This window comes from Vigna angularis, chromosome 8 (genome assembly GCF_016808095.1).
Source record: "Vigna angularis cultivar LongXiaoDou No.4 chromosome 8, ASM1680809v1, whole genome shotgun sequence".
In the NCBI taxonomy this organism is placed as follows: domain Eukaryota; kingdom Viridiplantae; phylum Streptophyta; class Magnoliopsida; order Fabales; family Fabaceae; genus Vigna; species Vigna angularis.
The window spans coordinates 3,719,244-3,743,971 of NC_068977.1; the positions used below are offsets into that span (position 1 = coordinate 3,719,244).

The following is a 24,728-nucleotide window of genomic DNA, read 5'->3' on the forward strand; positions in this document are numbered from 1 at the left end:
AACTCCTGATATAAGTATTAAAAAACTTGACTTCCCTTTACGGAAAACCTCAAATTTAATGCTTGTAAAGAAAGGAGTTGGGAGAATTTTATCCCTAATCCTACATTGACATGACTCAACATGGATAAGTTGTGATTTAATGACTAGTAAATACTAAGCGTATCAAATAAAGTGCTAAATCTAAAACTTTTGTAATTTAGAAAAGCCATTCATGGTTGTACATCGTAATTTCTGTAAGGCTACTCTTTCTTTAAGTATGATGATTACAACACTCGCGTTTAGCAAATTTCTCATTTTGTTTTTTTCTTTAAAAAGGATGTGGCATGTAGAAAAATCCTGTCAACTTCATCCAGCTTTGGTAAGTCTTGGTCCTTTTCCATGTTTTTCGAATTCAGAGACATTTGTCGTAGATGCTCCTCAAAATCAATTGTTTCTCCATTGCTTTGCTCTGGAAACTTATCAAACTCGTCCAAATAAAGAGGTTTTTCCTCTTTGGTGAAATTCTCTACATCCGAATCTGTCTCAAATATATCTGATAACTTATCGGAATCAGAATCCAACTCAGAGTCATTATCTGTCTCATCTTCTGTGCATCCAATGTTATCATCCATCAACTCTTGGTGTTTAACTGAATTGTCTAACTGAAAATTTGAAATTCTCTCTCTGTCAATGTCCTGGATTGCGTCAGAAGCATATGTATTACTCTCTGCTGCACTTTTGAATTGCGCTTGCAGAATTTCAAGTTCTTGCTCTAGTCTTGGAATATGTCTCCTCACAGCACGGAGAGCATCCCTGTATTTGGATTTATCCAATGCCTGCAAAAGATGAGAATCAACATCATGAAGGCACCGAAGAATTTTTAAAATAAAAAGAAACATCAAATTTTGTGAAACAGACAAGTAGCATGAACATGAGTGATTGTATGTATGCATCAAAGGTCCGCAAATGCAAAATTTCAAACGTAGCCGTGGTTGTGCAACTGAAGCATTATGTAGTAGAAATTTCACCATAAAATTCTGGACAATGAAAGACCAAGAACTGTTGGAGGATTTTGAAACCCCACACCCAGTTAAACTCAATTTCTATTCTGTATTAAAAAGTGACTAAAAATTTAGTACACAACACAGTACCTTCTTTCTCGAAAGAGACACTCGTGGAGACATAATCTCTGTTGGAGGTTGGGAGTAGTTTTTCCCTCTGTACATTATTATTGTGTTATCTTCATGAATGTCAAGCACTATACCTCCAGTCAATCTTGCCAGCTCAACAGCAATGTCCTTAACCTCCTCTGCTGAAAATGTCTTCACCACTACTTTCAAGGTCTGATGTTTTTTCCAATGTAGATGCATGTTCAAAATTACACCTTGGTAAATTCCTCGCCTTCCAACTGGCACATAATTTTTGCATTTAAGGCCCATCTTTCAAGAAGAAAAAGTGCTCTTCCGGTGTCAATATCTCAGGATCGTGGGTTGTTTCAGAAGATTCAGCAGGCTCAATCTTTTTTAGGGCTTCACAAAGTCTCTCTTCTTTCTTTCGAGCCTAGAATGATGGAGAAAACACTGTATGTTCAATAACTGACACAACAAAATCAAATTAAGTTTTCATAACACTTTTAACTGTATGATGTATTCAATTACGGTATGAATAGTTTGTACATAGAAACACTAGGATCAACCTTCGTTTGAGGAAAAAAAATGTCTTCTTCAGACAAACCCATGATGTTGTACCAAGATCAGAGAAATTTGATTGGAGTAGGCAGGTTGAAGAGTGTTCAAACCCCTGAAGTTGTCTTCTGTATATATTTTTATCTCTAGATCACAGAAATGGAAAAAATAGCTTATTGGTCAGAGTTTTGGTTGAATGCTAATTAAAATGGTTCTGTCAAGCTTACCATGTTAAGACAATCTAGGTACGATCCACTCCTTATCCAGATCTTGGATGTTTGGGATCTCCTCAGCAGACTGGGAGAGGACCAGGATCTCATGAATTCCTGGAGGAGGGGTTTACCTCAAGTATCTTCTCCTATCTCTGGATCACTTTGAGAATATGGACGTCCACTGAATAATACTACACGTTCTGATTTTTCCTAATTTTCATTCTACTCTTGGTCCAATACTACCACTCATATAATGAGTTAATTACATAGAACCTCTTACTCACCCTTGTTTGAGAAAGATAAGTGGGCTCAAAATTATTACCCAAGGGCCATTAACAAAGTGAAAGCAACTAAAATGTTGAAAATGTGACGATAAAGCTAATATGGGTAAGAAGAGTAACTAGGAATGCATATCACCTATTCAAGTAATTAAGTGTCTCTTAGTGCCTGGTTTGGAAGGACAAGAGTGGTAGTACTACTTTTATTTAGTATTAGAAATTACTTTTGTTCATAAAATAACTTTTTCTCTTCAGAAAAGACAGGTGATAAAGGGGTGGCTAGCTAGAGTCAATTGACAACTGATAGAAATTGGGAGGAAGAATACAGGTTTCTCAAATATCTTGATAAAGGAGAGAATTTTATGTACAACATATCCGTCTGTATTTCGTAGATACTATACTAGGGCAGAGATTGATTTTTTACAAATAAAGATTACATTTTTACCCTGATTTCTGGTTCTGTACCTAACAATGTCTTATCTCTTAAAAATCTAGATATCTTCAAACACTATTTACCAAACATATTTTGACAAATTCTATGAAAATTAAAAAAGACAAAAAAAAAAATACTTGAGGAATTAGATGGAAAGTTGTTACCTTATTATAAAAATGAATGCACTAAAATAATTCTGTAAATTAAAGACTGAAAGATTTAATTCATGTTTATCTTACTGAAATTATGTATTTAAAGATTTGAATAGGTATAGTGCAACAATCCAACATTCAATACAGAGAACCATAAATTTATTTTTATCTTTATTGACAACAGGACATGGTTTAAGAAATTTAAGCAGTTCTATCTCTAAATTATTTTCACAGAATATTGCTTGAAAGGCTTCTAGTGTTCCAGTTGATTTCATAAGCAAGTTTTAACATACATTAGAAGAAAACGCTATCCCATTACAAAGTTTCCAACAGCAACAGATTTATTTTTATCAAGAGCATCACTATTTCATGAATATGTGACAGAATCCTAGTGTTTCAGACTAAAAGGTAAACACAAGCCATGAGTAGTATGAAAATACTAATAAGAAATACAAACCTATGTATAGATATTGCAAGAACAGGGAGGCAAAGGTGCAAAAAATAAAGAATCAGCAAAACCATACGTACTGTTTGAAAACAATAGAAAGGTCCATATAAAATAAAAAATAAAACTTACCTTCAACAGTTTGTATAAAATGTTTTCCTCTGATGTCATCCTTTCATACTCTTTCTTCTTCTTAAATCTAAAGAACTTCAGCCATCTTACAACTGCTCTTTTCCCTTTCAATTTTTTCTTATTTTCTTTGGCACTGCCATTACCCTCATTACCACTCGGGGCCTTCTCAGAATCCTGATAGTGTTTCTCTGCAACCTTATTGTTATACTTCAGAAATGAACATGAATGAAAGCCTATGCTTCCCAGGGTGATAGGGGAGCGAGGTCGACGGGATGATGGACACCTTGATGGTAGTCAGGGATCGGTCAATGGAAGAAGGACTGACGAGGATGAGAGGGATGGCGGCGGCGTAGGGGGTGGACACCGAGAGGAGCAGCCGTACTGGAAGAAGAGGGTCGAATTACCCGTATTCGAAGGCAGCGAGCCTATGAACTGGATTTACAGGGCGAATAAATTTTTCGAACTGCAAGGGGTACCAGAGGACGAAAAGTTGCGCCTGGCATACATCAGCATGGAAGGGATGGCAGGACACTGGTTCCGGTTTTGGAGGGAGAAAGCCAGGGACCGATCATGGGCAGGATTAAAAGAGGCGTTGGTGGTTCGGTTTGGAGGCAGAAATCGAGGAACGGTCTTCGAGAGGCTGGCATCCTGTAAACAATCAGGGTCCGTGGGAGACTATATCCAAGAATTCGAGGTATTGGTGAGCCAAGCAGAAAAAATACCCGAGGCACAGTTGATGGGGTATTTCATGGCAGGACTACAGGAGGGGATTCGTAACCAACTCAGGTTGCTTGACCCGAAGGAGTTCATGGACGTCATGAGACTAGCAAGGGACGTGGAGGCGTTCCAAGCTGGAGCAAGGGCAAGCGGGGGAAACAGCAGCAAGGGACCAACGTGGGGAAGACCGAGCGGTTCCGTGGCAAGGGTGGATCCTGGCCGCCACAATCAGAACCGAACGAGTACTGTTGAGAAGGAAGGAGGCCCAAGGAGAGAAGGCGAACGTACGTTCGCTAACGCTCAAGGCAGGAACATACGGGATTTACCGTACGCTGAGTACGTCAAACGTAGGGAGGAAGGGAGGTGTTTCAGGTGTGGAGGACCGTTCGGTCCGGGGCATCGCTGTCCAGAAAGGGGACTTCGGATGCTGATATTGGCAGAAGACGAGGAGCCAGGAGGGGAAGAAGAGGTGGAGGTTGAACTCGAACAAATGGAGCTATCTGCTTTCTCGGCAGGAGGGCTCACCCAGCCCAGAACGATGAAGCTGCATGGGCAGATAGGGACAAAGCAGGTTCTGATTCTGATTGACAGTGGCGCCAGCCACAATTTTATAAGCAGGGAATTGGTAGAAGGTTTGGCATTACCCGTAGTAGATACACCACCCTACAGGGTGAGTTTGGGGGATGGACAGAGAAAGGAGACGAGGGGGTGCTGTGAGGCAGTAACGATCCACATGGGAGAGGTTGTGATCAATGAACGATTTCACCTGTTCGAGTTGGGCGGAGTGGATGTGATACTGGGGGTAGAATGGTTGGCCAAGCTGGGAGAGGTAACCTTAAATTGGGGGCAGCTAACTATGGCGTACGTTCAAGCAGGGCGCAAAATGACAATTAAAGGAGACCCAACTCTAACTCGGAGATTGGTGGAACCTGCAGCGCTGCTTAAGATGAAGGAAGTAGAGGTCTGGTTGCTAATGTGGGAGCTTGGGAAGACAGAAAAGGAGGAGGAACAAAGGCCGAATGCTCAGGAAAAAGAAACGTTCGGTCCGGAGTTGACAAGGAAGCAGACGTTCGACATGATGCGAATCTTGGAACGGTACGCGAACGTATTTCACGAGCCGAACGGACTACCGCCAGATAGGGGAATGGTCCATCAAATTCCCTTAAAAGAAGGTACGGACCCCGTGAATGTAAGGCCGTACAGATATCCCCACGTGATGAAGGGGGAGATTGAGAAACAGGTAGCGGAAATGCTGCAAGCGGGCGTTATAAGGTCAAGCAACAGTCCATATTCGAGCCCAATAATTTTGGTTAAGAAGAAGGATGGCAGCTGGAGATTTTGTGTGGACTACAGGGCCTTAAACCGAGCCACTGTACCTGATAAATTCCCTATTCCCTTGATAGAGGAACTGTTAGACGAACTGAGGGGGGCCAAATACTTTTCAAAGGTGGATCTGAAGTCAAGCTATCATCAGATACGAATGGGAGCGGGCGACATAGAGAAAACAGCTTTCCGGACACACCAGGGTCACTACGAATTCATGGTGATGCCGTTCGGCCTAACCAACGCCCCAGCCACTTTTCAGAGTGCCATGAACAAATTGTTACAGCCTTATCTGCGGAAATTCGTACTGGTATTCTTTGATGATATACTGGTGTATAGCCGTACCTGAGAGGAGCACTTGGAGCATGTGGGGACGGTGCTAAGGGAGCTCGTGGCAAATAGATGGGTAGCCAACAGGAAGAAATGTGAGTTCGGCAGAACTCAAATAGGTTATCTGGGCCACCGGATATCCGAGAAGGGGGTAGAGATGGACGAAGACAAGGTACGAGCCGTGATGGAGTGGGACAAACCGAAGACGGTGAAGGCTTTGAGGGGATTTCTGGGACTGACAGGATATTACAGGCGGTTCGTGAAGGATTATGGCAAGATTGCCAGACCCTTGACCGACCTTCTTAATAAGAAGGGGCAGTTTGCCTGGACGGAACAAGCAGAGGAGGCCATGTTAAGGCTGAAGAAGGCAGTCACGACTGCTCCTGTATTGATTCTGCCCGATTTTGACCAGCCGTTTCACATTGAGTGTGACGCATCCGGAAGGGGAATTGGAGCGGTACTCATGCAAGGGAAGCAGCCCATAGCTTTCTTTAGCAAAGCGCTATCTGAGGGGTCGTTAGGGAAGTCAATATATGAGAAGGAATTAATGGCGCTGGTTTTAGCCATACATCACTGGAGGCCATACCTGTTAGGGCAAAGGTTTGTGGTGCACACTGATCAGAGGAGTTTGAAGTACCTTTTGGAGCAACGCATCACCACTCAGAATCAGCAGGATTGGCTGGCAAAGCTCCTAGGATACGACTTTGAGATTGTGTACAAGTCAGGGGTAACCAACAAAGTAGCGGACGCCCTATCCCGCAAGGATGAGGATGAGTTGCAGGAAGAGAAAGAATTGTCGGTGATTGCTCGCCCGTACTGGCAAGACTTCAGGGAAATCTTGGAAGAAGTCGAGGCGGATGAGGAGTTAAGGAAAGTGATTGACGATTTGAAGAGAGACCCCAACTCCCACCCCTCGTTCACGCTGGAGAACGAGCGCTTGCACTATAAAGGGAGGCTTGTGCTGTCAGCCCGTTCGGCCTGGGTGCCCAAGTTGATAGCCGAATTCCATACTACACAGACAGGAGGCCACTCAGGGGTCTACCGAACGTACCGCAAGGTGGCGCAATCTCTTTATTGGGTGGGAATGAAGAAAGCCGTGACCGAGTTCGTTGCAAGCTGTCTGGTCTGCCAACAACATAAATATTTGACATCATCACCGCAAGGGTTGCTGCAACCGTTACCCATTCCCAACGCAATTTGGGAGGAGATAAGCATGGATTTTATTGTCAAATTACCCAAGTCTAGAGGATATGATGCTGTGTTAGTGGTGGTGGACCGTCTCAGCAAATACGGACATTTCATTCCCTTAAAGCACCCTTATTCCGCACGCACCATAGCCGAAGTCTTTGTGAAGGAGATCGTCCGATTGCATGGGGTGCCGCTATCGATAGTAAGTGACCGGGATCCACTGTTCTTGAGTAATTTTTGGAAGGAGTTGTTCAAATTACAAGGCACTCAACTAAAGATGAGCACCGCCTATCATCCTGAATCTGATGGGCAGACCGAGGTTGTCAACCGGGTCTTGGAGGGGTATTTGAGATGTTTTTGTTCCGAACAGCCCAAGGGCTGGAGCATCGTATTACCGTGGGCGGAATACTGGTACAACACCAGCTACCAGGAGTCAGCAAAATGCACCCCATTTGAAACCGTCTATGGGAGGCCGCCTCCCTCACTGCACAGGTTCGTTCCAGGAGAAACCTTAGTGGAAGCTGTCAATCAGGAGTTACAGACAAGAGATGAAGCACTCCACCAGTTAAAGTTCCATCTAGCCAGGGCTCAAGAATTAATGGTGAGGCAGGCCGACAAGGCAAGGAGGCCGTCCCAAGTAGGGGTGGGAGATTGGGTCTATCTGAAGATTAGACCTCACCGACAAACTACGATGTCGTCTACAGTACAATCTAAACTGGCAGCTCGTTATTTTGGACCTTTCCTGGTCATTCAGCAGGTGGGGGCAGTCGCATTTAAGCTGCAATTACCAGAATCCGCACGGATACATCCCGTGTTCCATGCGTCACAGTTAAAAAAAGCAGTAGGGGACCACCGGATCGAGCAAGAGTTACCAACAGACTTAGAGATGGAGGAACCGTCTCCACGGCCGGTCCGAGTTTTGGATAAAAGGCAGGTGCAACAGGGAGAGGACGAACGGCAAGAAGTCTTGATCGAGTGGCAAGAGGGAGGTCCGGATGGGGCGACATGGGAAGATGCCCTCACCATCCAAGATCAATATCCCGACTTCAACCTTGAGGACAAGGTTGATCTTCAGGAGGAGGGTAATGTTAGGGCCTGGCGAGTGTACGAGAGAAGAAGATATAGGAGGGAGAGGGGAGAGGACGAACGTCCAGAGCAAGGAGGTAACCGTACGGTAGCGGACGAGCGTGCCGAACTGGAGGTAATCTATATAAATTTGATTCTAGTTCTTGAATCTAACCAATTTTCCTTGCTGATTCTTTGATTTTTAAGATTCCTTTTGATTTTAATGTTCTGCTAGTTGATTTGCATATATGATAGTTTGATTTGGTATTGTTTTAAATCTGCATATTTCATTTAGTTGTTGATTTCAGTTTTAGTTGATAGTAATAGCATGATTGTTTTGATTAATTCTGTTTAGAGTATAGGATTTGATGTTTACTTTAGATTTTAGGTCTTACCTTTTGATTCAGATTTTATGCTTAGTTTAGGTGTATCTCTTGATTGTTAATGCATTCTTTTAGACTTAGGTTTAGCTTCTGTTCTGCTCTTTTGCTTCAAAGAGTTTCTGATATATGATCAATCACTATGTACACTGAATCTATATAAATTTGATTCCAGTTCTTGAATCTAACCAATTTTCCTTGCTGATTCTTTGATTTTTAAGATTCCTTTTGATTTTAATGTTCTGCTAGTTGATTTGCATATATGATAGTTTGATTTGGTATTGTTTTAAATCTGCATATTTCATTTAGTTGTTGATTTCAGTTTTAGTTGATAGTAATAGCATGATTGTTTTGATTAATTCTGTTTAGAGTATAGGATTTGATGTTTACTTTAGATTTTAGGTCTTACCTTTTGATTCAGATTTTATGCTTAGTTTAGGTGTATCTCTTGATTGTTAATGCATTCTTTTAGACTTAGGTTTAGCTTCTGTTCTGCTCTTTTGCTTCAAAGAGTTTCTGATATATGATCAATCACTATGTACACTGAATCTATATAAATTTGATTCCAGTTCTTGAATCTAACCAATTTTCCTTGCTGATTCTTTGATTTTTAAGATTCCTTTTGATTTTAATGTTCTGCTAGTTGATTTGCATATATGATAGTTTGATTTGGTATTGTTTTAAATCTGCATATTTCATTTAGTTGTTGATTTCAGTTTTAGTTGATAGTAATAGCATGATTGTTTTGATTAATTCTGTTTAGAGTATAGGATTTGATGTTTACTTTAGATTTTAGGTCTTACCTTTTGATTCAGATTTTATGCTTAGTTTAGGTGTATCTCTTGATTGTTAATGCATTCTTTTAGACTTAGGTTTAGCTTCTGTTCTGCAGTTTTGCTTCAAAGAGTTTCTTTCCTTATTTTTTAGCATTTGAGTTCTGTTTAGATTGTATGATATCTGTTCTGTTTAGATTGTAGGAAGTTGTAGTAAGTAGATTTTGTTGCTGTTTTGATAGTGTAATTTTCTTCTATTTCATTACATTTCAAATTCTTTATTCTTTTAAGCAGGTGTTAGTTTAGATTAGATTCAATTCTTTTATTTTAGTTTCATTCATTTAAAATGTCCCCACCTGTTTAGTAGTTAGTAAGTAAATAATTAGTAAATGACTACAAGACCTTAACCATACACTTTAATCTTAATTAGCTGAGTCGTAGGATTGATACCTAGGTTATCCCTATACTTCATTAGTGGGGAAACTTAGTTTGTTCTGATTTTGTGCGACCAAATATCAGTTTAACAAATGACCCCGTTGCCGGGGACTCGACGAGTTAAGTTTTAGAGTGTTAGGTTAGTCTTGTCTATTTTGTTTCTTTTTTTTGATAGATTTTTGCTTGAGTTCTGTATTAGCAATTTTAGAGGTTGATTGGTGTTCTTCCATTGAGCCTTTGGTAAGCATGAATTACTACTCTGCATATGATAATTGCTATTTACCTTATAATGCTCAACCACCACAATTTATCTTGTTCTGTGAGCCTTTTAGTGAGTAACCTCCCTGTTTTCAACCTTATTGTGAGCAGCCACCCTGGCCTGTTCAACAAGAGTTGTCTCATTGGGACCAGTATGCTGAACCTGAGCAGGAGAATTATCAGTCGCTGCAGCCATGGCAGGACCAACTCTGTGACCAATTGCAGCAGGGAAATCCAGCTTCTGAACTTCAAGGGATGACCAATCAAGTGGCTCAGTTGGTAGCTGCTGTCCACAAGCTGACAGGGAGATCTGAAGAGGAAGAGGGCACACCTGCTGCCATTGAGTTTCAAACTTTTGAGAGTCAAACCACTTCAGCCATTGTGAGCTCCACACCACAGTTTTATCAAGACTCAGGTCAACCTTGGCAACCTCAATTTGGTGAATCAGAGCAACAAGATGCATACTCTCCAGATTGTATGGCACACATGTGGAAGGTAGCAGCAAAGTTTGCTAGGAATGAACCTGAAAAGGTAGCTGGTGAATCAAGAAAACAGGTTTTCTCTGAACTGAATATTCAAATTAATATTGATGAGGTTCAAATTCATTTTAATGCTTTTGATCTAGTTAAAGTTGAACCCATAAAACCTGCCATTGATACTGCTGTTTTGATGCCTGCACACACTCACATTTTAGATTCAGTCTTTCACGTAGAACACATTGATATACCTGATGCTGTTTATGATGTGTGCACTGAGCCTGATCACAGTTTTGATGATAATTTTGTGCAATGTGCTGACTCAATTGATTCCGTTGTTGTTGCAGAAGACAATTTTTATGAGTCAATACAGGTTTATTCTAACCTTGAAACTCCCACTGCCACATCTGAATTTCCTATGCCATTTGATGCATTTGATTGTATGTGCTTAGATCTTATAGAGCCTGTTGTTAACACTGCTGAACTTATTGACTCTAAGGTTATTAAAGCAGCACTTGAAATTGAGCATATTGATGTGTCTATTGCTGTTACAGAGTTATACACTGATTTTGACACTATTTCAATTGATGGTAGCTGTGCAGAATGTGATGTTGTGGCCACTGAATCCTCTCATGCTGGTGAGGTTGTCTTTGATGAATTAGTCCAGGTTAACTCTGAATTTGATATTGCTACTGGTATAGCTGAAATGCACACTATTTTTAATCCTTTGCTTGAGTTACCTGTTGTGCCTGATGCTCCTTATAATTCTGAATTGGTAGAAATAATATTTGCTGTGAGTTATACAAATGCATCTACTGATGGGTGCTTTGATTCTGATGCTTATATTCTGGATGATCTGTTAAATGATTCTGATTTTTCCTGTGACAGTTCTGCACAATGGGTGATTCAATTGTTCATATTAACTTTGATCTGGATGTTGCTGATGATATACTTAGTGCAGGTACTGATATTGAGGAGGTTGCATACACTGAAGGCACAAAGGTTACCCTTTGGAGGTAGGAAAGAATCTCAATGGATCTCAAAGAACCTGGACCACACAGAATGAACAGAAAAGGCACGAGGAGCGCTGGTTGATGCAGCAAGGTGCTTGGAAAGTGCAGAACCAGCTGAAAGCCTTGAATGGAAAGCTGTTATTGCTGCAGCAGAGAGATGGGAAGGAGCTAATGCACACCTTGGCTGACCATGGAGCGAAACCAATACCATTAAGCCTTTTCTTTACCCTTCTTTTCTTTTGCAGTTATAGGTCTCTATTAGTAGCTTGCATAATAATAGGTAGTATAGTAAATAATAAGATACAAAATATGTTTTTCATAAAAGTAAAAAGAATCAATTTTGATCTGTGGCCAATTTGAACAATTTTTTTTTTATGTAGCTTTGTAGTTTAGTTTTGTTTTTTGTAGTTCTGTTCATGTATATTCTTGTGCTCTTCTGTGTTCAATTCTTTAGTTCTATTTTGTACATACTTCTGGTTCAATTTGTTTTCTTTTTCAATTCTATCTGATGTTGTCTATCTTGTGCATACCTGTGGTTGTTTGTGCTGTTTAGGAGCCTTACCCACTCACACATTGAGGGCAATGTGCCTCTTAAGTGTGGGGGTGGGAAGGTATAGGTTGAAATTTTTGTTTTAATGTAAATATAGATCTGTTTAGCATTAGTTTTAGTAATAAATAGGGGTAAATTTTTTTTTCCGACGATGTTTTTTTTCCCTTTAGTTTAGGTCTGATTTCGTTTTGAAGCTGTAAATACCTACTTTCATAATCTGTTTTAGTTTAATTCTTCATTCATTTTGAGCTTAGGTTCTTTTACTTTTAAATCTGTTTTAGAACTTCTTTTTAGTTTGGTTAATCTGTCTTTGATAGGTAGTTTAAGACTGATTGTAAGTTTTTTTTTTTTAGATCTCTTTCATTTCTATTTTCTTATTTTAGGATCTTATTCTGTCATTAGTTTCTATTCTGACCTTTGTTTCCTTGCTTTAGTTTTCGTATATTAGGTTCTGTTTGAGTCTTTAGCTAGCATTCCTTAGTAGGTTCGTTTCATCTTAAATACTGTTTCAAGTTTCTTTTCATTTTTTACGTCTATGTTTTAATAGTTATAGGTTATTAGAATTGTGTAGGTTTCTTTCTTTTCCCTTTTTGCTATTTCCTTTATAGACTTGTAATTAGGATCTGTTAGCTTAATGTCTTTTCTCCTTAGGTTCATTGCTTTAGGTTTCTTATTGCCTCTTGCTTGCTTATTTCTTTTCCCTTTTATTGTTTCTTTTTGCATAGAAGTTTTTGTTAGAAGCTGTTGAGGTCTTAGTTGAATCTATTCTAGTTGGGTTAGTTTTTCTTAGTTACATTCTGTCTGTCTTAGTTTGTTTAGGTTGAACATACTTGTGTCTTAGCTTTGGTTTAGATTTTCTCTTCCTTTTCCTTTTGCTGTTTTACTTTGTAGAGCTTTGGTTTAGGTTCTTATTAGTTACATACTGTTTTGCCTTAGTTGTCTAGTGTGACATCCCAAAAATACAGCCAAAACTATAAATTTAGAAAATCACATTTAACAATAATTCAAAACAGTTTTTCCAAATAAAACAAAATTTGAAAATTTGAACGAACGCTCAAGGACGAACGTCCTTGAGTACAGTCTTACAACAAAAAGAACGAATGCGTAAAAGCCGCACGTCACACATAAGAGTTACAACTGAAGTCGAACGCACAAATAAAAACCTGACCGAACGGTTTACTCGGTACAAATACCGAACGGTCGAACTTAAAAGAAAACGAATGAGTAGGTCGAACGACCACTCAAGCCAACAACTAATAGCCGAGCGTCTCACTGCTCGGTCTTCACTTCCACTTCAACCAGATTCTCTTCGTTCAGCACCTCTTCCAAACACTCGTCTCCCTCTGCTCACATCCACACAGATGATCATTGCAATGACAAGATGGACGTACATGACGAGACAACACAAGGAAAACGCAGGGTAAGCTTACATAATTTAACTCATGCATCAACATACAATTCAGTACATAATTCATCACACATCAAGGCATTTTAACGCACGCACAAAATAAAACTCAACACGACTGACCGTCCGGACTGTATGAATTCTGCATAGTTACAGGCGTTCGCGCACCCGGGTGGTGTGGTAACTGGCATCCTCATCAGTTGCCACCCAAGGTTAGTACGCTCGTCCAAAGTACCTCTAAGGACGACGACCTTCTGCCGTTCCAACGCATGACGTGCGCCCTCTACTTGAGGACGAGCACTCACGGAACATCAGGATCGAACAGCAAGCATTAACTTCCCACAGTCATACTTGACAAATTCCAACATTTTCCAAGAGTCGTTCCTACCTGGAACGCTCGTTCAATATTCATAACTTTCATTTCATCTCAGATACTGTTCATCATTCACTATTCATCAATCCATAATCATTTTCATCATTAATGGGGAAAACATCAAAAACCGAAAGTTCTGTCCCCAATGAAACGAGGACGAACGCTCCGAGCGAGACCAAAATACGCTCGTTCGGATCAGAGAACGAACGGCAGAGTTGTAGTTAAGTTCGGGAATGGCCAAGTATGGTACTGTTCATTGGACGAACGTCATTTACCTTGAGAATCAGTTGAATGAACTGACGCTCGTGATTTCAAACCAATACTCTAAGAAATAATTTTAAGTATAGAGGCCCTAGGCCGGATCTATCAACACAAATGTTTAAAGACTTCCAGGGAACGTTTTTATAAAATTTATCATACTGAACCCAATGCCAGTCAATGACCGAACGTGGAAATCTAAAGTTGGACGTACGCTAATTTGCCAGCAAGGAACGAGCGCTCAGAATCTTACCGAGCACCATTTAGGACGAGCGCTCAGTATAAGACCGAGCCTCATTTGGAGCGAGCGCTCAGTATAAAACCGAGCCTCATTTATAACGAACGCTCGTATAAGACCGAGCGTCAATTTGAGGGTACGGTCAGTGTAAAACCGAACGATCCCAGTACGAACGTCAGGTGTGAGACCAAACGTTCAATAACTTAGATTGGTAGAACTTGAAAAATAAACTAAGGGACTTTTGAAGAAGTGTTTACGGACGGGAAAGTATACAGTTACATATACATATACTATTACAAGGAGGAAGTTGATCAAAAATACCATATTTCAACAGTGCTTGGCCGAACGCTCAAGCGGAGTATTTTAGGACGAGGACGCTCGTCCTCAACAGAGGATTCGTCCAAATGAAAAAATCAACATTTCAACCATATTACTAAGGAAAACCGAACGGTCAATGACCGTCCAGAACGAACGTACAATGTTTTTCATGGGAAAGTTCATTTTCAATTCCAGTTATATTCCAATTCATCAAAATCACATACTTTCATTCGTTCATATCAACCCAAAATCTCAGATTTCATATATCTCGTTTCTTCGAACATCTCATACATCATACGTAACTTAGACATATGTCATTTTCATTCCATAAAAACGAACGTTCACGTAAATCAATCATAGTAACCTCATACAGTCAAAATAACGAACGTTCATACCATTCATTCATGTCATCCATCATGCATTATTTCCATATAGTAAAATAACAAACGTTCACACCCAGCATGCATCAAAAACAGTTAAATTAAATAAGCTTCCCTTACCTGGAATTCTCCACTCAGATTCTACTAGCCAACGCTCGTTAATCCATTATACGAACGAACCCCAACACCAAACTCAGAATTACCCCACTCTAAGAAAGATTACGAACGTACACTCAGAATTGAGTTTACATGCATAGAAAGAATTGAGTTTACATGCATAGAAAACGAACGTCGTAGAGAGCGGGAAAAGACTTACCAGTCCAGCCAACCGAACGTCTTCTCTGATAGTCCTTGACGCCGAGCGTCCTTCAACAGTGCCGGAAAAATAGAACGGAGGGGATGAAACGGTGGTTTCCTTTGAGAGAAGGTGCAGAGAGCTTTGAGAGAAGGTTCAGAGAATGCAAAGAGAAGGAAGAGAGAAAGAACTCTCAGAAATAGCACAGGGATGGTGCGGCCAGAGGGAGTGGGGAATATTTCAGAATTCAGCTTTTGCTTCCCACTCCCGTCGAACGCACGTTCACTCTGGCAAGCACATGCTCTGCACTTCTGGTCTCTGACTGCCCATGCCGGACGGTCGTCCAATCTGAGGTCGCAACGTGTTTTCCACCATTGCCGAACGCACGTTCTTACGCTGGCAGCACGTTCTTCACTGACGTTTCTGACTGCCATGCTGGACGGACGTCCCCTCCCAGGGGACACGTGTATCCCACTACCAATTTCCACTACCGGTTCTGACTCAGCTTGGCGTGCGGCAGCTGGCGTCCGTCAGTGGGGCGTCAGACGCTGCAGTCTCCACGTGCGCTGCCGAGGTGGCTCGTTCTGCGCTCGCCACGTGGATTCCACCGAGCGGACGTCATTTCCGAGGCCTGACATCTAGATTGTAAATAGCTTTTAGATATTTCTAGGTTCTGTTAGGTTCTATTTCATGCTTTTATTCATTTCTTGTTGATTTAATGCATTTCTTGGTTTCATTTTCTTTAATTAGAACGGTTAATTGTGTTTTCTGCTTTAGATTCATATAGAAGTAGTCTTAGCATTATTTTTGCATCTAAGTTCAGTCCTATGAAGCAATTTTTGCATAAAAGAGGGTAGAAAGTCAGTTTTAGCAAATTCTTAACCTTGAGAGATTTTGGGTCCAATTTTTGTCTTTCTTGTGTGATTTCATGCATGTTTGAATTTTAATTCTGATTTTGCATTGATTCTTTGTGATAAGCTTGCTCTTGGTAGAATTTAGACATGATTTAGGCATTCTTTTTCCATAGCCATTTAGCTTAACCACTTCAGTTTAACCATTGTACCTTTCTTTTGAGCCTTAGCCTATTTTCTTTGTTTCCATTCACTACAAGCCCTTTTCCCATCAATTACCCAACCTGTAGAGACTTGTGAGAAGTAGGGAGTGGAGCTGGAACTTAGTGAGTGCAACAGAAAAGTTAGGCCAGAAGAGGAAAAAGAAAAGAAAAAAAGAAGTTGAGTAAATCTGGTTGTGAGAAAAAAAAAAGAAAAGAGCAGGTCTGGACAAGAGAAAAATGCAAAAGAATTGAAAGATAAGACCTGATAGAATTGAAAACCAGAAAAAAAATTGGATTGGCCAAAGCTAAACAAACAGTGCACTGAGTTCTAGGTTCCTTATTCTTCTTCACAGTTTCTACTCCCATTAGCTTTGTGTTTTCTAACCTTTCATACCATTTTCATTACAAGCTAATAAAGACCTTTTGATCTAGATGAAACCATGAGCTGGGCACTATCACTTAGAGTCTTTTCAAAGTTAAGAATGGAAGCTGACATGTCATGCTTGAGTGAAACAGGACACCTCTAAACAATTGAGAGAATTTGAGTGCAAACACTTTCCTGTGAGGCTGAAACTGACGTCTGCTTTCCTTAATGTGTTCATTGCTTAAATTGGTTGAATTTGGTTGTTATTCAAATGCTTGGATTGCTGAAACTGATGTTTGAAGTTGAGAAATATGATTGCACAGTTCTGTTTGATGAATTGGCTGAGAAATGATTGAATTTGCAGGATTGAATGAATTGTGAGATAGTCCTGTGTTTCTAAGTTTTCATATTGAGTCTTGTTCTTTTTAGATTGAGTCTTTGTTTTCTTTTTAGTTTGTCCCTACCCAGGAGGGCAGTTGTTTAAGTGTGGTGTGTGATAACTCCCTAATTTTACATATTTTTCTGTGCTTAGGAGTCTAGGATAGGATAGTGTATTCTTGTCTTTAATTTTGTAGAATTAGATTAATTTGAGGTTTTTCTTTAAATTCTTTAGTTTTGCATAATTTTAGTTAAAAATAGGTTTTTAGATATAATTTTTAGTGTTTGTAAATAATTAGGATATTAGTATTTTTTTAGAAAATCTTTTTGATAAAAATCCTTTTCTTTTAGTTGTTAATTTTCCTTTTCTTTCTATAATTTTGGATTGATTTTTTTTGGTGCAGAATGGGCCCTTAATAATTGGGCTGATTTCAGAAATTGGGCCACTGAAATCGCACTAGACCCCTGGAACGCTGCTGCTGCAGCAAGCACTGGCTGATGTTGATCGAAGAAGAATGGGCCGCTGCTGTGCATTACTGCCATTTGGAGCTGATGCTGATTTAAGAACTGGGTCGCTACTGCAGATTGAAGTTTGGGCCACTGGCTGAATATTAGGCTCTACTGGGACGCTGCCGTTTTGAGGTCTGAAAGTGATTTGGGATGAAATTAAGTGGAACGACGTGCGTTTTGGTGCGTCTTGGTCAGCAGCTGCCTTAGGGGTCTCCTACCCTCATTCTCAATTGCAAAACACTCGAGCTAGGAAGTTTCTTTCCTTATTTTTTAGCATTTGAGTTCTGTTTAGATTGTATGATATTAGATTGTAGGAAGTTGTAATAAGTAGATTTTGTTGCTGTTTTGACAGTGTTATTTTCCTCTATTTCATTACATTTCAAATTCTTTATTCTTTTAAGCAGATGTTATTTTAGATTAGTTTCAATTCTTTTATTTTAGTTTCGTTCATTTAAAATATTCTCACCTGTTTAGTAATTAGTAACTAAATAATTAGTAAATAACTATTAGACCTTAACCATACACTTTAATCTTAATTAGCTGAGTTCTAGGATTGATATCTAGATGGTCCCTATACTTTATTCTTCGTCACACAAAAAAATGCGGCTAGGGGCTAACCCGGCCCAATTCAACCTCAACCCATAAAATAGGGATGTAGGGCCCTCGGACGTGGATTAAAAACAAAATGGGCTTATTATAAAAAAGGTTGGGCCTTGGGGTTAAAAAGAAAAGGTTGTTTCAACATTTCATCCTTCACCTCCGAATGTTTCATTTTTAACCTTCTAACATCTTCCTTTCAAACCAGACACTAAGAGACACTTAATTACTTGAATAGGTGATATGCATTCCTAGTTACTCTTCTTACCCATATTAGCTTTATCGTCACATTTTCAACATTTTAGTTGCTTTCACTTTGTTAATGGCCCTTGGGTAATAATTTTGAGCCCACTTATCTTTCTCAAACAAGGGTGAGTAAGAGGTTCTATGTAATTAACTCATTATATGAGTGGTAGTATTGGACCAAGAGTAGAATGAAAATTAGGAAAAATCAGAACGTGTAGTATTATTCAGTGGACGTCCATATTCTCAAAGTGATCCAGAGATAGGAGAAGATACTTGAGGTAAACCCCTCCTCCAGGAATTCATGAGATCCTGGTCCTCTCCCAGTCTGCTGAGGAGATCCCAAACATCCAAGATCTGGATAAGGAGTGGATCGTACCTAGATTGTCTTAACATGGTAAGCTTGACAGAACCATTTTAATTAGCATTCAACCAAAACTCTGACCAATAAGCTATTTTTTCCATTTCTGTGATCTAGAGATAAAAATATATACAGAAGACAACTTCAGGGGTTTGAACACTCTTCAACCTGCCTACTCCAATCAAATTTCTCTGATCTTGGTACAACATCATGGGTTTGTCTGAAGAAGACATTTTTTTTCCTCAAACGAAGGTTGATCCTAGTGTTTCTATGTACAAACTATTCATACCGTAATTGAATACATCATACAGTTAAAAGTGTTATGAAAACTTAATTTGATTTTGTTGTGTCAGTTATTGAACATACAGTGTTTTCTCCATCATTCTAGGCTCGAAAGAAAGAAGAGAGACTTTGTGAAGCCCTAAAAAAGATTGAGCCTGCTGAATCTTCTGAAACAACCCACGATCCTGAGATATTGACACCGGAAGAGCACTTTTTCTTCTTGAAAGATGGGCCTTAAATGCAAAAATTATGTGCCAGTTGGAAGGCGAGGAATTTACCAAGGTGTAATTTTGAACATGCATCTACATTGGAAAAAACATCAGACCTTGAAAGTAGTGGTGAAGACATTTTCAGCAGAGGAGGTTAAGGACATTGCTGTTGAGCTGGCAAGATTGACTGGAGGTATAGTGCTTGACATTCATGAAGATAACACAATAATAATGTACAGAGGGAAAAACTACTCCCAACCTCCAACAGAGATTATGTCTCCACGAGTGTCTCTTTCGAGAAAGAAGGTACTGTGTTGTGTACTAAATTTTTAGTCACTTTTTAATACAGAATAGAAATTGAGTTTAACTGGGTGTGGGGTTTCAAAATCCTCCAACAGTTCTTGGTCTTTCATTGTCCAGAATTTTATGGTGAAATTTCTACTACATAATGCTTCAGTTGCACAACCACGGCTACGTTTGAAATTTTGCATTTGCGGACCTTTGATGCATACATACAATCACTCATGTTCATGCTACTTGTCTGTTTCACAAAATTTGATGTTTCTTTTTATTTTAAAAATTCTTCGGTGCCTTCATGATGTTGATTCTCATCTTTTGCAGGCATTGGATAAATCCAAATACAGGGATGCTCTCCGTGCTGTGAGGAGACATATTCCAAGACTAGAGCAAGAACTTGAAATTCTGCAAGCGCAATTCAAAAGTGCAGCAGAGAGTAATACATATGCTTCTGACGCAATCCAGGACATTGACAGAGAGAGAATTTCAAATTTTCAGTTAGACAATTCAGTTAAACACCAAGAGTTGATGGATGATAACATTGGATGCACAGAAGATGAGACAGATAATGACTCTGAGTTGGATTCTGATTCCGATAAGTTATCAGATATATTTGAGACAGATTCGGATGTAGAGAATTTCACCAAAGAGGAAAAACCTCTTTATTTGGACGAGTTTGATAAGTTTCCAGAGCAAAGCAATGGAGAAACAATTGATTTTGAGGAGCATCTACGACAAATGTCTCTGAATTCGAAAAACATGGAAAAGGACCAAGACTTACCAAAGCTGGATGAAGTTGACAGGATTTTTCTACATGCCACATCCTTTTTAAAGAAAAAAACAAAATGAGAAATTTGCTAAACGCGAGTGTTGTAATCATCATACTTAAAGAAAGAGTAGCCTTACAGAAATTACGATGTACAACCATGAATGGCTTTTCTAAATTACAAAAGTTTTAGATTTAGCACTTTATTTGATACGCTTAGTATTTACTAGTCATTAAATCACAACTTATCCATGTTGAGTCATGTCAATGTAGGATTAGGGATAAAATTCTCCCAACTCCTTTCTTTACAAGCATTAAATTTGAGGTTTTCCGTAAAGGGAAGTCAAGTTTTTTAATACTTATATCAGGAGTTTTGTGCCTTGAAATGAACAAATATTTTATCTAATTTGTTGATCGTTCTAAAGTATTACCGAGACAATAAAAATAAACATATCTTGTTCTAACTCTGATTTGAGATATCAAATTGCTCATTGTTGGTCTTGGTCTTCCTTTTAGTGTTAATTGTAACTGAACTGCCATTCCTCTGTTTTGTTGAACATGCTCTCTGAGTCTCGCAATCTCATTTGCTACAACTATTATTTGTAAAAAGACGTAAGAAAAAAAGTTAATATGAATTCCACATACATAGTACATATACATCTCATACATTGATTTTGATACCAAGTGTTGTCAAACCTGCGAGTTTTGGTTCGGTTCCGTGCTAACAATACATGCAATTGGAAGAAGGGCTACCACTCAGATGGAGAAATCGGTGTTAAGCTCATAAACTTACATTTGCTACTTGATTTGTCATAAATATTAACAGATTTATTTATTAGAGATAAAAGGTGATATGTTAGACTTTTTCTAATTTAATTTTGATAAATATTAACAGTTAAGTACATGAAAATCCAAAGTGTTTATCTTTTTTCTTATAGCGGTATCTCTTTTGCTTGTGTTACAATGATTATCGGCTGAGTTTTTTTGTTTTCAGAGACAAATATACCGATTATTACTATTTTTAAAATAAAGCAGAAAGAGAAAAGTAAACTGAAACGAAAGTTTTTTTCAAAACAGGGACAGTGAGGGTGCATGATTGGTTATACTCGTAAAATTTTGTATTTATCCTGTACTCAATTTGAATTTTAGTTTTATTGTAAATATTATATTATAAAGATTAAATGTTAAAAGGAAATAGGTTTGGCATGCGTATTTGTACTTTAAGCAATAAAATAAAAATATATGTAGCACTTTCTGATTTCAAGCAAATTAAATGAGAAAATATAAATATAAAACCTAGAACGTGAAACAAAACCAGTAAAAATTTCCATCAACAATAAATAAAGTAAAAATTTAATTTGGAGACTCAATGGCTACACATGCACCTATTCATCAAGGATGTTTAGGTGTTCCAACCAAAAGGTTGGTCCAATAATGTCAACATGTTCTACAATGACCTTTCCTTTACTTTCAAAAGAGTTACCATTCTCCTCGTGAGTTGGAACAGTGTCTACTTTGTCCCTATAAACTGAGGATCCTTGTTGGAACATGACTGGTAATTTATTGTAGTCAATAGCCAATTCTTCAATTTTCTTTTGCAACTGACCACCCTTTAAACTATTCTGAGCTTCCCTTTTGCTTTTTCCAGATGCAACTAGCTTCCAGAAACAAGAGTTATATTGATTGTTGATGTGGCAATCCACCTGTCTCCATGAAAGGTAGTCCCTTAGAATCTCAGTAGATGGATAGCACACTGCTCGCCCATCAAAGGAAGGAGGGTATTTTAACTCGCTTTGTGGGAAGAACTCATTCCATCTCATCACATAAGTGGATGTGAAGAAAGACACAATTGCTGAAACCATTTTATTAGCTCTCCTTTGGTAAAGATTACAGGTTTTCTTAATAATAAAACTGTACTCATCACTAACCCCATAGGCAAAGACTATATCCTCCCAAAACTTTTCTAAGACAGCAACTGCACACAAATTCATCAGGTTAAGGGCTCTATCATCATTTGGCTTCACAAATTCATGTACCTCAGAAAATCTGTGGAAGTGGCATCCATCTATTCGAACTACAATCCATGTAGATGGCATCAATTTGCTATCAAACTCAAAGGATCTCACATACTCTGGAGTCACATTGTTAATCTCTTCAATAAAACCACCAAGTTCCTTCAAGAGAAGGATATGCTCATTCCAAAATCTCTTTCCAGCTATTTTCTTGGAATGCACAGGGATTATCTTCCGTCTGTGTCTTTTAATTGGAGCACCGTTATCTGTGTATTTCACAACATCCTCTACCACTGTCTTCAGAAGACAAGAACCTTGTCGGAATATTGGCTCTAGTGTATTGTAATTGACATTGAACTCATCGAATAAAAGATTGTTTAGATCACTTTTGTCAAAACCCTTGATAAAATCCCATGCTTCCTTCTCATTCATTCCACGTTCAACAAGACGCCAAAGGCATTGTTCATGTTGATTACTCAAATGACAAATATTCTGCCGCCACAAAAGATAAGCTTGAAGGGCTTCTGTGGACGCACAAGGTATGACTCGCCCATGGACGGAAGGAGGACTTTGCAGTTCCTTGTGCGGAAAGAATTCACCCCATTTTCTCACAAAAACGGAGGAGAAAAATGAAGTAATGATGGATAACACTTTGCTAGCACGCCTTTCATAAAACTTGGAGGTCTTCTTCAATACAAAAGTATACTCATCGCTAAATCCATATGCAAAGACTACATCTGCATACTCTTCAAGAATTTCAACAGCACAAGAGTTCATCATCTTCAACGTGTTTAGATCATAAGGTTTATGAAGGCTACAGGCATTGATCCAAACAAGGATGATATTGGGAAACATGACCTCGTCTTCAACTTCAAAACACTTGACATACTCATATTTGCTGTTTGCCATTTTACTTGCAAAAGTTTACAAATGTATCGCTTTTTCTTCTCACATAAAACAACAACTACCACATGCTTGCTGGCTTTGCCCTTATGCACAGAAGTGACAACCAACCGCCAACTCACTATTATTCATAAAATCAATGTCAATTATTTCAAAGCAAAACTTCAATCTTCCCCCACTAATCACTTCAGATAGGACTTGCAAATCCCGTGTTAAAATCAATATGCTGGCTACCGTAACTAAAGCTTCCAAGGTAGGAGAACTACAAAACAATGCAATTTGTGATTAGTTTCGGAAAACAATATAAACAGCTTATAAATTTCAAGTGTTCGTATTTGACCAAAAATATGATAAAGCCATCAACTGACACATTACATGAATATGTGCAAAGTGTTCTTAGGAAATTGGGAAGTTAAACACGCAAAGAAGTGAGATCATAAAGGGTGAGGTTTACAAGAATATCCAAAGAGAGTGAATTATTGTATTCACATTAACAAAAGATACCTTTTGAACTTTTATCTCTTCTCTTTTTCAACTTTTTTTAGTGGTTTGGTATCGGAGAGTGAAGAAAACTCACAGATTAGGGAATTAGGGTTCCACTCTTGTTCTGCTCGCCGTCGCCGTCGCCGTCGTCGCCTACGGCAGTTTGGGGGTAGAAGCTACGCGAGGTTGGGTAGGGTTACGCTGCGGAAGACTGAATTTTATGGTGGTGTTGTGTTGCCTTCAGGAAAAATGATTTTTTTAATTGAATTTTACAATTAAGAATTAGGTGTTTCGATTTCAAATTTTAATTAGAAATTATTACCTTTTATTTTATATATATATATATTGTAAATATTAACTTAGTGGTTACAAACAATCAACCGAATATTCAGATAATTTGTTTATATCTTATTCTGTTTATATTTTATTGGGCTTATATCAGCTTAGGATCCATGAGGTAAATTACAAATACAAAGCCAGAGCCGAAAGCCAGGTACGTTCCACTTACGCATTATTCACTCTACGCTACTCTCAAATACTCAATAATAATAACTATTCACTAAATATTCAACGAGCTCTTCAAATCACACGCCTAACTTGAGCGTCAGAGTATCTTTTACAAGTACATCCTGTAAGGACCTCAATTTTTGTTAGTGATGGGACCCACTCCTTGCATTATTAGAAGGTTTAATCATTCATTAAGTCCCTATTTTCGCATGGAATCTCAATTTCGTCCCTTTCTTTCTGAAAATATCAATTGGGTCCCAATTTTATGAAAATTGCAACAAATCGATCCTTTCCGTTAAATTGTGTCAAACGGCGTTATGGTGTGTTTGACGTGGCACGCTGTTGTGGACGTGTCATCTGACGTGGTTGAAGAGAGCAGGAGCAGTGGGGCACGTGGAAATTGAATATTTTATAAGTAAAAAGAAAAGAATTGTTTTATAAGTAAAAAGCACGTGGATTCTTCTCTTTAGGGATTCTTCTCTCTCAGTACATTCTAGGGTTCGGTTCGTCCAAAGTTGATTTCATTTCAGAAAATTGGGGTATGAATTTGGGTATTTAGGGTTGAATTGAGGTTGACCTTCAGAGAGTGTGCAGTTGTCGTCGTCCTCATCGAAGTTGTGGGACCTTCTTCAGTTGCAATCTGGAGTGGCCAGGTCAGTAAAAGTTTGGTT

At 38.9% G+C, this 24,728-nt stretch overlaps 4 protein-coding genes and 1 pseudogene across 7 annotated transcripts; 3 read left to right on the top strand and 2 right to left on the bottom strand.

Moving 5' to 3' along the window:
• Positions 1–167: 167 nt before the first annotated feature.
• LOC128193607 (uncharacterized CRM domain-containing protein At3g25440, chloroplastic-like) lies at positions 168–3,266 on the bottom strand. Of its 3 annotated transcripts, none has more exons than XM_052867477.1 (4): positions 1,892–3,266; positions 1,676–1,810; positions 1,131–1,539; positions 168–815 (listed from the first exon to the last, which is right to left on the bottom strand). In XM_052867477.1, exons 3-4 carry the CDS (start codon positions 1,416–1,418, stop codon positions 291–293), a joined length of 813 nt encoding a protein of 270 aa, XP_052723437.1. In that variant the 5' UTR covers positions 1,419–1,539; positions 1,676–1,810; positions 1,892–3,266; the 3' UTR covers positions 168–290. The 3 variants fall into 3 exon arrangements, with proteins under 3 accessions (XP_052723437.1, XP_052723438.1, XP_052723439.1); XM_052867478.1 differs by having other exon boundaries at positions 1,131–1,574; XM_052867479.1 differs by lacking the exon at positions 1,676–1,810.
• A 285-nt stretch (positions 3,267–3,551) lies between these two features.
• On the top strand, positions 3,552–5,705 carry LOC128193527 (uncharacterized). The gene has a single exon (XM_052867159.1). It carries the CDS (start codon positions 3,552–3,554, stop codon positions 5,703–5,705), a length of 2,154 nt encoding a protein of 717 aa, XP_052723119.1.
• Positions 5,706–5,830: 125 nt separating this feature from the next.
• On the top strand, positions 5,831–17,817 carry LOC108344576 (transposon Tf2-1 polyprotein). Its single transcript, XM_052867476.1, has 3 exons — positions 5,831–8,075; positions 9,897–15,736; positions 17,292–17,817. The coding sequence occupies exons 1-2, from the start codon at positions 5,844–5,846 to the stop codon at positions 11,325–11,327; spliced, it is 3,663 nt and encodes a 1,220-aa protein (XP_052723436.1). The 5' UTR covers positions 5,831–5,843; the 3' UTR covers positions 11,328–15,736; positions 17,292–17,817.
• On the top strand, positions 17,403–20,358 carry LOC128193528 (uncharacterized CRM domain-containing protein At3g25440, chloroplastic-like; annotated as a pseudogene).
• Positions 20,359–21,482: 1,124 nt separating this feature from the next.
• LOC128193637 (tRNA(His) guanylyltransferase 2-like) lies at positions 21,483–23,803 on the bottom strand. Of its 2 annotated transcripts, none has more exons than XM_052867615.1 (2): positions 23,645–23,803; positions 21,483–23,329 (listed from the first exon to the last, which is right to left on the bottom strand). In XM_052867615.1, exon 2 carries the CDS (start codon positions 23,071–23,073, stop codon positions 21,538–21,540), a length of 1,536 nt encoding a protein of 511 aa, XP_052723575.1. In that variant the 5' UTR covers positions 23,074–23,329; positions 23,645–23,803; the 3' UTR covers positions 21,483–21,537. The 2 variants fall into 2 exon arrangements, with proteins under 2 accessions (XP_052723575.1, XP_052723576.1); XM_052867616.1 differs by having other exon boundaries at positions 23,572–23,802.
• Positions 23,804–24,728: the final 925 nt, after the last annotated feature.

What these genes read in the sequence shown, in the direction of transcription:
- LOC128193527 (XM_052867159.1), top strand. Translation starts at nt 3,552, where the DNA reads ATGCTTCCCAGGGTGATAGGGGAGCGAGGTCGACGGGATGATGGACAC.
- LOC108344576 (XM_052867476.1), top strand. Translation starts at nt 5,844, where the DNA reads ATGGACGAAGACAAGGTACGAGCCGTGATGGAGTGGGACAAACCGAAG. An exon ending in ACGAGCGTGCCGAACTGGAG is followed by an intron (nt 8,076 to 9,896) that starts GTAATCTATATA and finishes TATTGTGAGCAG; the next exon opens with CCACCCTGGCCTGTTCAACA.
- LOC128193637 (XM_052867615.1), bottom strand. Translation starts at nt 23,073, where the DNA reads ATGGCAAACAGCAAATATGAGTATGTCAAGTGTTTTGAAGTTGAAGAC.
- LOC128193607 (XM_052867479.1), bottom strand. Translation starts at nt 1,418, where the DNA reads ATGGGCCTTAAATGCAAAAATTATGTGCCAGTTGGAAGGCGAGGAATT. An exon ending in TGTCTCTTTCGAGAAAGAAG is followed by an intron (nt 816 to 1,130) that starts GTACTGTGTTGT and finishes CATCTTTTGCAG; the next exon opens with GCATTGGATAAATCCAAATA.